The sequence below is a fragment of the Cynocephalus volans genome, chromosome X (assembly GCF_027409185.1).
Source record: "Cynocephalus volans isolate mCynVol1 chromosome X, mCynVol1.pri, whole genome shotgun sequence".
NCBI lineage: Eukaryota > Metazoa > Chordata > Mammalia > Dermoptera > Cynocephalidae > Cynocephalus > Cynocephalus volans.
In genome coordinates, this window is record NC_084478.1 from 70,249,538 (window position 1) to 70,264,102 (window position 14,565).

General features: G+C 40.7%; 1 protein-coding gene across 1 annotated transcript; it reads left to right on the forward strand.

The window, feature by feature from the left end:
• The first annotated feature begins 6,057 nt into the window (after window positions 1-6,057).
• Window positions 6,058-14,358, forward strand: LOC134367541 (A-kinase anchor protein 4-like). The gene is made up of 5 exons (XM_063084283.1): window positions 6,058-6,153; window positions 7,213-7,263; window positions 7,776-7,877; window positions 11,010-13,115; window positions 14,203-14,358. Exons 1-5 carry the CDS (start codon window positions 6,058-6,060, stop codon window positions 14,356-14,358), a joined length of 2,511 nt encoding a protein of 836 aa, XP_062940353.1.
• Window positions 14,359-14,565: the final 207 nt, after the last annotated feature.

The window sequence follows — 14,565 nt, forward strand, 5'->3', positions numbered from 1 at the left end:
TATGGTATGTTGTTTCGATACATGCATGTACTACACGATGATTCACTTAGGGTCGATAGCATAGTTTTGAACCCAGTAGTCCACCACGTTTTCTCCTCTCCCCCATTCAGTTAATATTTATTTGGCAGCTGCTATGTAACAGACATTGTTCTACACTCTGAGGACACAATAACGGACCAAACAGACAAAGTTTCTGCAAGTGATGTTCTATTAGCCCTTTTTATTTTGAAAAAATTAAAACCTACAGAAAAATTATAAGACTAGAACAATGAGTACCCATATACCTTCACCATCTGCCTTCACCAATTGTTAATATTTTGCCATCTTGTTTTATCTATCGAGCACACAACTGACTAAAATTGTGTATATATAATAATTATTGTATAAAATTATCATTACCTTGCTGGACCATTTGCAAGTTAGTGCAGACATCATGATATTTAACCCTAAATACTCCAGTGTGTATCTCCAAGGAACAAGGACATTCTTCCACAGACAATTCAGATTAATTTTTCTTAAATATCTCAGTAATGGTCTCTATAGCTGCTCCCCTTTACTCTATCCAAGATCCATGCAACTGCATTTAGTTACCATATCTCTTTAGTGTCCTTTAATCTACAACAGTTCCCAGCCCCTTTTCTGGTCTTTTATAACATTGACATTTTTTAACAGTTCAGTCGTTTTGCAAAATATCCAAGAGACTTTGATCAGAGACAAAGTTGAGAACAGCTTTAAAAGTACTTTAGTTTGGAGAGGTCATAACTAGTCAATGAACTGAAGGCCAAAATGGAGAGAGCACCATGGGTTAGGAACTGCGTGAAAACTGGAAGGAGGTAAGGAGTGAGGAAGGATGGTGGCTGGGCAGATTGCATGGCTTAAATATATAAGGTCACAGCTGCTATTTTTCCTATAGCTACAAACACCCAAATACACCCAACAGTGACTTCTTCAGTCTTCCAAACAGTCTCCTGCATCCCAGGCCCTTATACTGAACTGTCTACTGGACATAGAAATTTATTGAGCATCTAATAACACAGAATTAAATATAAGATAAAAAAATAACATAGGATTTAAATAATATTTACAACCCCCAGAATTTCTAAACATAGAAATGTATTTATTTATTATGTCAGGTACTGTTCTAAGCACATTATATGCATTAACTCATTTAATCTTCAGCACGGCAAACCCTCTAGGAGGCAGGAACTATGACTGTCCCTGTTTGAGGGGTGAAAAAATTAAAGCACAGAGGGTAGTTATTTGTTTGGGGTCAGACAGCTAGTAAGTGGTGGCATCAGAATTTGAACCCAGCAAGTTCAAAAGTGAAGCTCCAGAGCCTTCACCTTTTTAAAATTTATTTTTTAAATTATTATCCAGTAAAACTGACTTTTTTTCTCTTGGTTTGCAGTTCTATGAATTTTAACACATGTACAGATTCATGTAGGTGCCACAACGAACAGGATACAGAACAGTTCCATCACCTCCCAAAGACTCCCTCTGCTGCGTGTGTGTGTGTGTGTGTGCGTGTGTGTGTGTTGTGTGTGTGTGTGTGTGTGTGTCCCACTTTTATTATCTTAATAGTTTTTTCAAGCCAAATACAAACTGAAAGCACATTTAAAGTGTTGATTTGTACTGTTTTTCACAAGTTTGTGTGAAAGAGATGTTTGGGTAGAATAAACAAGGTAAGAAAACGGATGAAGAAGGTAAGAAAAAAATGATAACCAAGGCTTATGTGTTTAACATCTTTATGTTTAGCTCTTAAAGACTAGCCTAAGTACAGACTATTTACACATTCACACAGTACTTACAATGTATTTCTTATTTTGACTACTTGAATATCCCTTCTCCCCACCCTACCCCCCCCCACACTCAGTACAGGTCAGTCTGAGAGCCTCAGCAGCTTAAGAGAAAGAAGAGACAGTGGATATGCTGTGACCTATGACTGAGCCATGTCTGCCTTGATTCTTTCCCTACATTTTCTTTATTGGTTTTGCATCCAAATGCTGCGCTTGTCTACTCCTGGTTAGCCTCCAGGATGACAGGATTGGAGTGCCATGGGACAGTGCTCTAATCATCCATAGCAGTTCTCTCTTTGTAATTTGGGGATTTGGTAAAATATTTTCCAGGCATAAATCATGGTCTTTCTCTTCTGGGCCAGGAGACATAAAAGTTTGTTTTTTGTTTTTTTGTTGTTGTTTTTCTGTGATCTCTTAGGGATATATGTTCTGGTGCTTGAAGAATACATGGACATTTTCTGCCTTTGCTTCTTATTCCACAGAGATGATACAGACACAGGAGCTCCAACTTTGTCTTTAATCATAGAAGTTTCTTCTTGACAAAAGGGTGGTATAGGAAAAGCAGGTACCCTGTACTGTGAATTTCAGCTGATCACCATTAACAAAGACTCTCTTCTTGACCAAACTTAAGTCAGCGTTTTCTGAGCCGACTTCTCAACTAGGCCCTAACCTTGGCCCATAAAAACTGCAACTTTCAGCACAAACAATTTCATCCACCTCTCCCTCCTCCTCCCCACTAAGACACTTGAAAAATCACTGATATACTTTCTATCAGCTCAAGGCCATGTCCCTAGGATGATGACCCCAGCCCCCTTAAAATGCTTGCCTGAGAAAGCTTAACACTGCCAAAAGAATTTACTGTTTGTTCCAGCCAAAACCTAACTACCGGCCCTGACTCCTTTTCCTTAGAACATGTACTTCAGAAAACTTACCATAACAAATCCTTCCTCTGTCCCTTTGAGATGTATCTTCTACAACTCAGGAGTGTCTTTCTGAAGAACCTGGGAGCCATCCCTTTGAAATATAATCAAGAAAGATAAGGCCCTGTTTCTCAGTCTCTGTGGGAGAGTAGGAGCCTAACTTTGATAAGCACCAGTTAGCAAACACAGAGCCCTAATAACATTGACCAATCTCACCCCCTTCCCCCCATGTCCCTCAGTATACCTTTAGCATACCCCACCTTTTGTTTCAGTGGAGTTGAGCTCTGCTCATCGAAAGTCTCTCTCTCCTACTGCAGTGACCTGAATAAAATCTGTCTTGCCACCTTTAACAAATGTCTGCCTCTGTTTCTCTTTGACATTATGAGCTAACACGTTCAAAATTGTACAGCAGGGTTAACACATGCAATCGCAGAGGTAACATGAGAGAAGAAATGGAGGTAGAACCAAGAATATGAAACGATTATCTAGGAGATCATCTCAACTGATTTTTAATTCAGATGCATTTATTCACATACCTGAAGTTAAAGTGGAGACATACAGAGAAAGGACAAGGAAAGACAAGATGAGACTTGGCACAGTGAGAGCCACTTGGCTGTGGGCCAATGTTTCCAAACTGGGGCTAAACTGAAGGCCTCTCAAAGTATAACACAGTGGCCAATAATTAATTCAGCACTGGCCAGAATGTAAAAGAATGAGTGGGGCTTAAGTCTTTTCATGGCTTGAGGAGTCTGTGAAAGGCTGACCCTGTACCAACTGGATCAGACATTCTGTGGCCTACTTATGTCTCATGGTGAAGGTCAGAGCTTGCTGGACCACTTAAATTACCTAGAATCCTAAGAATAGAGCCCCACACTTTGCTATCACTGTTCTCTATAGAAACAGTAATGTCATGGAGTAGAATTTCTGGTACCAGCTGGCACTTGAGGTTTAGAAAAGTATGGAGGGTTGAGGAAAGATGCAACATGTTGAGGCAGACAAAGAGTCATCACAGCATCCAAACTGAGAAGAAAAAATCATTCAAAGGTCCTACGTAATAATCTACTCTGATACTTATAATGGTAGGGACATCTTCTGTCTTTCACTAGCTAAAGAGATGTCTTAATGGGGAGGTGAAACCACAGAACTGTTAAGGAAGCCTACAACTTTCTATGTTCACAATTTTATTTGGGATATCCAGAAAAGACTTTGGTCAACATTTCTCTGTTTCTACATAAATCCAGATATCTCTTGCCACAACAGTCTGATTCTCTAGTGAGAAACTCAAAGAGAAATAACCTATCATGTGAAAATTAATAGTTTTATTCACAAAAACTGGTGGTAATTCTGTATGTGAAAACTACAGATCTCCACCAAACTGCTAACTAATATAATTAGATTGGCCTGGAGGTCTAGCAAGAAAAGGAAGAGAAGGGAAATCTTGAGGAGTCATGAGCTGAAGAAAGTGTGAAAGAAATATGTGTTTTATCCTAGAGATAACATAAAAAGTTTGCCCTGCAGCAGAAAACCTGATGTGCTTTTAATGTGAAAAGGCGCTGAGTTTGCCAGTGTGCCATACCTTTGCTCAGCTTGCTGTAGTTTCAGGCATTGTGACCCACCAAACCGCATTGTCATACTTCAGGGTCATAGCCAGCAGGGATGTGTCTGGCCCATCATTCTGGTCCAGCAGCTGACGGGGGTGGCAGCCAGCTGCAGGTGCCCAAGAACTTGGCACTGCCCAGTTCCATCGAAAGGGGCACATCTCCCTTCAGGGTGGCACATTTTCAGCCAAAAGTTGAAAAGAACATTATCAAGGTAATGAGTTCATAATTTTTATTTTTTACAGTTTTTTAGGACTTGAACTGAGGCTGGATCCAAATGACATGAGGGACCTCTATGCCTCTCCTTTTTTTTCTAGGCCAATGTTTTCTAGGTCTTGAAAAAAAGGAAAGAAACTCCCTCTTCTGAGGGTGTGTGTGTGGGGGGGGGCTTTTCCTATAATTTTTCAAGGTTTCATAGAGATTCTTGAAGGGTAAGCCCAAAAATATCTTGGGAGTGGGGGTGGCAGGGATGGTAAAGAGTAGGAAAGTAGTATTATCATGTGAAAGGATAGCTGCTATAAAAATGTTGTGGGGAGAAATAAGAGGGAGAGAGAGAGAGGGAGAAGGGAGGGAGAGAGGGAGGGAGGGAAGAGAAGGGAGAGAGGTGAGGGAGGAAGCGAGAGGGAGGAAGGGAGAGAAGAGAATGAGACTGTTTTGGAGGGCTAGAGGAAAAAGGAGGTCTAAATTTTGAAAGAGGCTTGGGGAAAATATATATATAGGGTAAAAAGGAATTCAACAGCCCTTTAATACTTGGCAAAAAGGATTTCTCTTGATAAATTTTAAAAAGAAACCAAATTCAAGCCCCAGATACCAAAACAAGTCTACTGAGCTCTTAACTGTGTCTTGCGAGGATAAATCTGAGGTCTTTTTTAGCAAAAATCAATCACTGGCTTCTGCCATTTCCTTTTAGCTCCAGGCTGAGTTGGGAGGTTGTAGGGATGGGGGACAGGGGAAGGTTGTAGAAGTAAGTTGGCAGAGATTATTTTTTCTTTTCAAAATAAAATTGAACTTGATTCTATGGGATCAGGTCTGGTTTTCTCTCAGAGACTTGTGTCTTGGCATATTTATGGCTATTAGACTGAGTTTTCTCAGCATTCAGGACCTTGTTCTATATGTTGGAATCTCATGTGTTGTTTTAACTAAAATGGCTGTTTATTTACGCTACTGGTATTACTTTAGTCTTTTCCAATAACCCTGAGTGACGTGTTACAGCTGTTTATCTAATTTCACTTTCTTCAATGTAATGAGACTCTGGTTGGACTAGAGTTAGATAGAATTAAGTTAGAGGGCGATGAGGTGAGCTTGATTCTTTGAAGGTGCCCGAAAGTAGGTAAAGAAATGTGGAGACAGGTGACATTTAGTTAATGAAGTTGGGTAGAAGTAAATCACTAAATGCAATCCCTACAGTCTCTAGACCTCTTTTTAAATTTGCTTCCCTGGTCCACCATTTTTCCTGACTGATGTTCTCCCAAGTCAGTATGATACTCCCATGGTTCCAAATACTTGGTGTGGGGAGTCTAAATTGAAGGAGCCTATGGGTTTTGCTAAAAGATAATGATCCTGAGCATCAAGTTCAAACATTTCAGTGTCCTTCCCCACTACTCATCCTACCAGCTCCTAGCCTAAACCTATATAAAACACAGAGATGGGTTCAGGACCCTCTCCAGAGATTCTTATCCAAACTGACCCGGTTTCTAAAAACCCTATATAAGCATTTCAGATTTCTTTTATTTCTCTTTCCAGATGTCTGATGATATTGACTGGTTACGCAGCCGCAGGGGCGTGTGCAAGGTAGATCTCTACAGCCCAACAGGACAGAAAGATCAAGACCGGAAAGTGGTAAGATACAAAAGGACTCCTACCAAAAAATTAGAAAAAAATGCCATATGGGTATAGATATCCTGGGGCCCAAGATAAACTAATGCAAGCTGATACTGTGACTTCTCCTAGCAACCAAGCTCAGTAAAGTCTGTCATAGCCAACACACTCACGCATGATACAGGGATAAATGAAGGGTGGGGCAGGGTGAGGAGTGATGTAAGGGAGGTGGAGAGGGGAGGGCTAGGGAGGAGACAGGGGAGGGAAGAGTAGTGGTTACCTCATAACTAACCCCTATTCCTTAAGACCTAAGTCATAATAACGTCACCTAACTATCAGTAAGTTACACTGGGACCCTTCGGGAGTGCAAAATACTTCAAGCTCAGTTTCCCAAACCTCAAGTGATTTACATAATATTTCATATTTTTTATCATGCTCAAGTACCACTCATACTATTACTTACTTAATATGTGCTTTTGCAATGTTTTCAAAATCAACTTACGTTTTAAAAATCACCATCACCCTAAGTGTTACCAATAATAGCACAGGTTTGGAGTTCTAGTATGTATTTTCCCCAATGCACAACAAAAATGCACTTATTAAACACAGAAATGATTATACATGTACCATCTAAAATTTTCTACATCATCAACAGTAAAAATATCACATTTTGAGAAGCACTAGTGTAGTAGAAAGCACCCTAAACTAGAAGCCAGGGAGACTGGATTCTAACACAAGCTTCAACTTTGGGTTTGTGTCACTTGGAAAAGCTGCTTCTCTTCTCTGTTTTCTCATTTACTACATGTAGGTACTGTACTTTGGGCCTCTATCTGACAGGTTGGTATTCTCATTTAAGAAACAGAGTAATGCTAAGATTCTGTCTGCTTAATACTCACAATATTAAGATTTACTCTGTACTTACTAAGTTCCAGGCACTCCGCTAAAAGCTTTGCATGCACTGTCTTGAATTAATCCCCATAAGAATCCTGTGAGGTAAGTGCTGTTGTTGTCATCTCCCAGAAAGAGAAATAATAGCCTTTTCTAGAGTTATTCTAAATTCATCCTCCTAATTTGATACAGATATGCTTTGTCGATGTGTCTACCCTGAATGTGGAAGATAAAGACTCCGAGGTGGGTATTCTCTGCTACGAGCTGGAATGGGTGGGAAAATGCTGAGAAGGGTTATCAGTCAAGTATGAGGAAAGGGAAAAGCTGTGGCAGAGGGTGGAAAGCCATCATTCTCATGATCCCAGGATCCCTGGTTCCTAATTTACTGTCACTCTTGATATAAAGTCTCATTTTAGAAGCCACTTAAGTTGATGGTAGGGCTGAAAGAACTAAAACATGGAAGATAGCTGTCAGAAAAGTTCTTTAAAAAACCTGTCTAAAAGGATGATGACTAATGGAATATGGTCCTTGAGATTGATGATTTTGTAAACATCTTCGGAGGGGGAAGTAGTAATTGGTGGAGGGAACTTTGTCTTATTCTTCAAAGACTAGCTAGCATTACAAGCCTACCTCTCCTGCAGAAAGAAAAAGGATAATAGGAAACATGACATTCATGAAGTGGTAGCCTAGGGGGGTAGCTTGGAGAAATCTCAAAAAGCATCTGTTCATAAGAATCTCGCCCTTTAATTCCATAGGGTGCTGCTGGTTGCAGCTCAGAAGGTGACTTAAACCTGGAGACTCTGGAAGAAAAAGAGATTATCGTGATCAAGGACACTGAGAAGCAAGACCAGTCTAAGGTATACTTAGCCTCTGAGATTCTACCCCTTCTAATTACAAAAGACCAATGTTCTTTTTTTAATTGAAGCACAATGGATTATACATATTTTAGGGGGTACAACATTGACTACCATCACCTGTACACAATGTGTGTTGATCAAATCAATATTATTAGCATGTTCATTATCACAAATAATAACCATACTTTATGCTAAGTCTCAGGACTCTGGTTCAGAGACGGTAAGAAAACTATGGTCAAACAGGCCCATTAGTTTGAACACTATGACATTCTAGAGAACACAGGCCTAAGTTCAGGGCCACAGTAAGTGCAACACCCAGTTATTTAATGATGGGACTAATCACAGAGGTTCAGAATGCCCTTTCCTGATTTTCAGGTACCTACTCCAATCAGAATTTTGCTATTTTTACCCTAACAAAGATGTGGATGTATAGGCAAGATCTTTTGCAATGTTCTTTGCTGGCTTGTAATGGACTTGTGTGCCCTATATTGCCCAACATCCAACAGAAAAGAAGGAGGGATACGGAGCAGAGAAAATCCATAACAACCAAGAATTTGAGTGCCTAGTCTCCACTCTGTTGTCTAAGAGATTAGCCAGGCTGTTGGGTAACTTAAAGTTAGAAACAATTAGATTTGCACACTACTGTCTCATACATAATCCTCTTGTTTTTGTGTAAGTATCCCAAATTATATGTTAGGCTCCAGGTTTGGGAAGGGCATTGGAGCAAACAACAAGTCACCCCCACATCCCTACAAGCCTGGAGTCGCTGGTATTGGGACAGGATATTTGGCTTTAGCACAAAAGAATCAAATATTTCTTGTTCTGTGTCCCTAGGCTAACAAGTAATAACCAAAACATCATTTCTGACCCCAGAGACCTTTATAGTGAGAGCAAGGAAAAAACGTTACATAACATTCTCCAAAGAGTTTTGGGTTTAGTTGGGGGTGGCCAACTCCATTTTGGAGTCTTAAGAAAAGCATAAATTATACCTGGTGTTTATTTTTAAAAGAGCAGCCCATATTTCCTACACACAATGCAGATCTCCTTGATTGTAACTTAAGCCCATTTGTCAACCTGATCATGACCTCACACTTCCAGGAATTCAGTGAAAAGAGAAGAGAGGAAGCAAGGCGAGGGGCAAAGAGGGCAATGGTATTTACTGATGAATGCACACTGTGTACATAATACATATACACATACCCATACATGGGCATACACAGTCACAAACATAGATGTACACATATAAATTTATACAAAGTGACACGCACATCAGTATATACATTTACATACATTAACAAAAGATAATTTATACAAGTAATGATACACACAGGCCTGGCTACATGTGATTGAGGAACACATACAAGCATTGATATATCAAACTCAATATATTGATCTATTCATATACAAGGACTTACACACATATACAAAGATATACGAAGTCATATATAGAGTCAGATGCAGTGACATGTCAACATGTAGTATACATAAACACCCATCTTACACACAATGTATAAATATACACTCACATTAACACACTCTAGCCTTGATCAAAATACAGTGACTATATGGACTCAGGTATTGGCATACATACATATTAATATACATGTCTATGCAAAGACATGTATGGTCATACACAGTCATGCTGACACACACACATAGAAACTTACACAAAGTGATACACTTTCACAATCGTTTGTATGCATTGATACACACATTGACATGAATGCTGTGACATACCCACTCATGTATTCACACACATACTCAAATGCCAGGGTATGTGCAACACCGACACACACATTGTCAAGCATTGACATAGCATATAAGTATAGCATAAATTGGCACCCAATTCATTGATGTACACAGTCATTATACAATCACCTACTTACGCATATCCATATTTTAACACACACATTCATTAATATTATAATAGATTAATCTATAATATATCAATAGACACTATATTAATATAATGTATCAATCTATTATAATATTAATGAATGTGTATGTTAATGTGTAAATTTCTGCTTTAATATACATAAATGAATTTATAGCTTCATGACACATACTAGTGAGTTTATATCATAAACATATACATAGACTACTCAAATTGACACTTCCTCATTTTTCTAGTCAGAGACATACTGACATACACACTCATATTTTGACACATGCAAGTACAAATAGATTTACTAGTATGCACATTTTGGCCTATACAGTAAATATATACAATGGGTAACAATGTCAAAATACATTATTACGCATGCTTACACGTGGTCACACATATGCACACACATACACATACTGGCACATTTTCACACACTAACAATACAGACTGATACATTCTCACATCTGTTGAGATGTTCACAGAAATGAATTCCTATGTCAATGTACATATACACACACAACAGTCACATTCACACATTGAAATAAACACACATACTCATACGGTACTGACAAGCATATTGATAACACCCGTGTATTAGTCTGTTTAGTGTTGCTATAACAGAAATACCTGAAACTGGGTAATTTATAAGGAAAAGACAATTATTTGGCTTATGATTCTGGGACAGCTGCATCTGGCATGGGACTCAGGCTGCTTCTACTCATCGTGGAAAGCGGCAGGCAGCCAGTGGGTACAAGCAGATCACATGGTGAGAGAAAGCAAGAGAGAGAGAGAGAGAGAGAGAGAGAGAGAGAGAGGAGGTGCCAGGGTCTTTTAAACAACCAGCTCTCATGGGAAGGGAACTAATAGAGCGAGAACTCACTCATTACTCTCCCCACCTAGGCAGACCACTAATCCATTCATGAGGGATCCACCCCCATGACTCAAACAGTTTCCAACACTGTCGCAATGGGGATCAAATTTCCACATGAGTTTTGGAGGGGACAACACATCCAAACTCCATCAACCTGTATATAGTTAAGTGTACAAATGTATATACTGTTAGCTTTCGTTGCTGCCACTTCTGCTTACATGTGTACTAATGGATATAATTGAATGTTATATTCCCATGCCAATTCTAAAAGGTCAAGTCCCTAATCTATGCAATTTAGAAGATATATCTACTAAATGAAATAAGGGGAAAAGAAGTAGCCTACCCAAACTCTTATAGCTAGATGTTCTTTTTTCAGATGGAGGGATCTGTATGCCTTTTCAAACAAACTCCCTCTGATCCCATGAGTGTCCTCAATTGGCTTCTCAATGATCTCCAGAAGTATGCCTTGGGTTTCCAACACGCACTGAGCCCCTCAGCCTCTAGCTGTAAACATAAGATAGGAAACACAGATGGCGAATATCACAAAATACCCTCTGGGAACTGCTACAGTGTCTATGCCAATCAGCTGAACATGGATTATGTGGCCAACGGACCTCAAAGCCTACATCTAGAAATGACAGCAACCAAAAACACCAACAATAACCAAGGTCCTTCGACTCCTCCAGCCAAGTCTCCTAGCACCCAGAGGGCAGTTATCTCCCCTGAAGGAGAATGTTCTACGGATGACCTTTCCTTCTATGTCAACCGACTATCTTCTCTGGTAATCCAGATGGCCCATAAGGAAATCAAGGAGAAGTTAGAAGGTGGAAGCAAATGCCTTCATCATTCAATCTATCCACCCCATGGGGACAAAGGAAAAAACAGCCCCCGCAGTGCTGTGAGCAAGATTGCTTCTGAAATGGCCCATGATGCTGTGGAAGCGACCTCTGCAGAAATGAATGGCAATGGGGAGGAGTGTAGGGAAGGTGACCAGAGGACATTTCTGTATAGTGAATTATCCAACAAGAACAAGGGTGGAGACAAGCAGATGTGCCAGAGAGATAGCAAAGACTTTGCAGATTCTATCAGCAAAGGCCTCATGGTTTATGCAAATCAGGTAGCATCTGACATGATGGTTTCCGTTATGAAGACCTTGAAAGTGCACAGTTCTGGCAAGCCAATTCCAGCCTGTGTGGTCCTGAAGAGAGTGTTGTTAAAGCACACCAAGGAAATTGTGTCTGATTTGATTGATTCCTGCATGAAAAACTTGCATAATATTACTGGAGTCCTGATGACCGACTCAGATTTTGTCTCGGCTCTCAAGAGGAATCTGTTCAACCATGGAAAACAAAATGCTGCTGACATCACGGAGGCCATACTGAAGCGCCTGGTTAGTGCCCTTCTTGGCGAGAAGAAGGAGACTAAGTCTCAAAGTCTGTCATATGCATCTTTGAAAGCTGGGTCCCATGATCCTAAATGCAAGAACCAGAGTCTTGAATTCTCAGCCATGAAAGCTGAAATGAAGGGGAAGGACAAAGGCAAAACGAAGCCAGACCCATGCAAGTCATTAACCAGTGCTGAGAAAGTTGGTGAACACATTCTCAAGGAGAGCCTGACCATGTGGAACCAAAAGCAAGGAAACCAAGGTAAGATGACTACCAAAGCATGTACCAGTAAAGAAGAGAAAAGAGAGAAGATCAGCCCTTCCACAGATTCACTGGCCAAGGACCTAATTGTCTCTGCCCTTATGCTGATCCAGTACCATCTGACTCAGCAGGCCAAGGGCAAAGATACATGCAAAGAAGACTGTCCTGGTTCTACCATGGACTATATGACTCAGAGTGCCCAGTATGAAAAGTGTGGAAGTGGCCAAAGTGCCAAAGCAATGTCAATGAAACATCTAGAAACTCACGGAGCTCCTGGACCATCCACCTCTCTAAAGGAAAATCAACAGCTGGACTCCGAGAAGCTGGATATGTCAAACATTGTTCTAACGCTGATTCAGAAACTGCTTAGTGAGAGCCCCTTCAACTGTGATGATCTATCTGAAGGTGAGAACAAGCGTTCTGAGAAGGCAAGCAAAGCAGCTTCTGTGTCCAAGAGATCTAACAGAGGGGAAGAACAATGCCAGGACAATCAAGAACTTGACTTTATCAGGGGGATGAAGCAAATGAGCTGGCAATTTATAGATCAGCTGGTAGAATCTGTGATGAAGCTGTGCCTTATCATGGCTAAGTATAGCAGCAATGGCGCAGCCCTTGCTGAATTGGAAGAACAAGCAAACTTGGCCAGATGTAGTCATGATGGTGAGATGTCACAGAACAATCAAGACTCTCCTGGGCCTGAAGTCATCGTCAATAATCAGTGTTCTACAAGTAACTTGCAGAAGCAGCTCCAGGCTGTCCTGCAGTGGATTGCAGCCTCCCAGTTTAATGTGCCCATGCTCTACTTCATGGGAGATGATGACGGACAACTGGAGAAGGTAAGGAATGCATCAAAGCAAGAGAAGAAAGAGGGTTAGAATGGGCAGAGGCGGGGAGGCAGCCTTGTACTTAGAGCCTAAGATTGATCCAATTTCTTTTCAAGTCTATTCTGTACCATGTGCTTCATGAAATACTTTCACCTCATAAAAAGACACAGAAGTGCTGAACCACTAGCTAAGTGGGGCAGTGGACACCTCAAGGCCTGTGTATTTCCACCAAGAGGAGGAGATTGAGATTTGCTCATTTTATCAGTGACTGTTTCAACAAACTATTTGGTAAAACATTGGGGAGTGATTTTTTAGTCTTACGTTTTGAGTTTTAAGATCCCCAAAGGACTTTGGAGAGAAAAAAAAAGAAAAAGGGAGCTCCTCCCCTTTGAGGTAATAGAAGTGTCATGGACCCATTTTGTCTTTGGCCAGAAACAATTTAAAACTAGTCTCATTATGACTTCTATATTCCTCCCCAAAACTCACAGGTCCTACAAGTGCCCAGAAAGTGCCTGTCTCCTTAAATTTTATGCCCTCAGTGCCTCACTTGCCTCACCCTCGTCCTGCTCCTCAGATCCCATGAAGGCCAGCATTATTCATACACATACACACATTCTCTGTGTGTGTGTGTGTCACACACACACAGACACACACACACACACACCATAGCTGCATTTCTTACATTAGATGGGTTCCAGAGAAACCAAATACTTAACCAAATTATTTTCAGTCCAGGAGATGAACCCAGGTAATCTCCTAACCCTCAATCTCATACTTTCTTAGGGAGGCGGGGGTAATGTCTACCCCAAACCTTGACTAGCACAGAATAACCGAAAGGTCCAGCATCTGGTGAGAAGTATTTAATGAACACAGTTGGTTTCAGAGTTTGTTTTTAAAGCTCAAAAGCAAAGTACCTTTGGCATTTTGATAATGTCATTAGAGAAGATTCAAGGAAAAAGGAAAGCTATGTCAACAGCCTCCTTCCAGATCTTTAATCCTAGAATCATAGGAGTGAGGGCTGTGGGGTGTTCACTTTGTCCAGCGGGTCCTTCCTCCAAAAAGCACCAGGTGACTCAAGCTAGCTCTGCTCTCTCCACAGCTTCCTGACGTTTCAGCTAAGGCAGCAGAGAAGGGGTACAGTGTGGGAGACCTTCTTCAAGAGGTCATGAAGTTTGCCAAGGAACGACAACTGGATGAAGCCGTGGGAAACATGGCTAGAAAACAACTTCTAGACTGGCTGCTCACTAACCTGTGAGCTAACAACTCCTTTGACTCCTCTCCATCCTACTCCCCCCAGCAGCATTCCATCCCAGCTGGAGCCCCCTCACCATCAGGCCAGTGAACTGCACAATGCATGATTGTATTTCCTAATACATCTGAGCAGTTACACTGTGCCAGTACAGGGTGTCCGACAAGCTGGGCTAGAAAATGAATAAAAAAAAATTTAAAAAAAAAAAGAAGT

What these genes read in the sequence shown, in the direction of transcription:
- LOC134367541 (XM_063084283.1), top strand. Translation starts at nt 6,058, where the DNA reads ATGTCTGATGATATTGACTGGTTACGCAGCCGCAGGGGCGTGTGCAAG. An exon ending in AAGATCAAGACCGGAAAGTG is followed by an intron (nt 6,154 to 7,212) that starts GTAAGATACAAA and finishes AATTTGATACAG; the next exon opens with ATATGCTTTGTCGATGTGTC. An exon ending in AGAAGCAAGACCAGTCTAAG is followed by an intron (nt 7,878 to 11,009) that starts GTATACTTAGCC and finishes TTCTTTTTTCAG; the next exon opens with ATGGAGGGATCTGTATGCCT.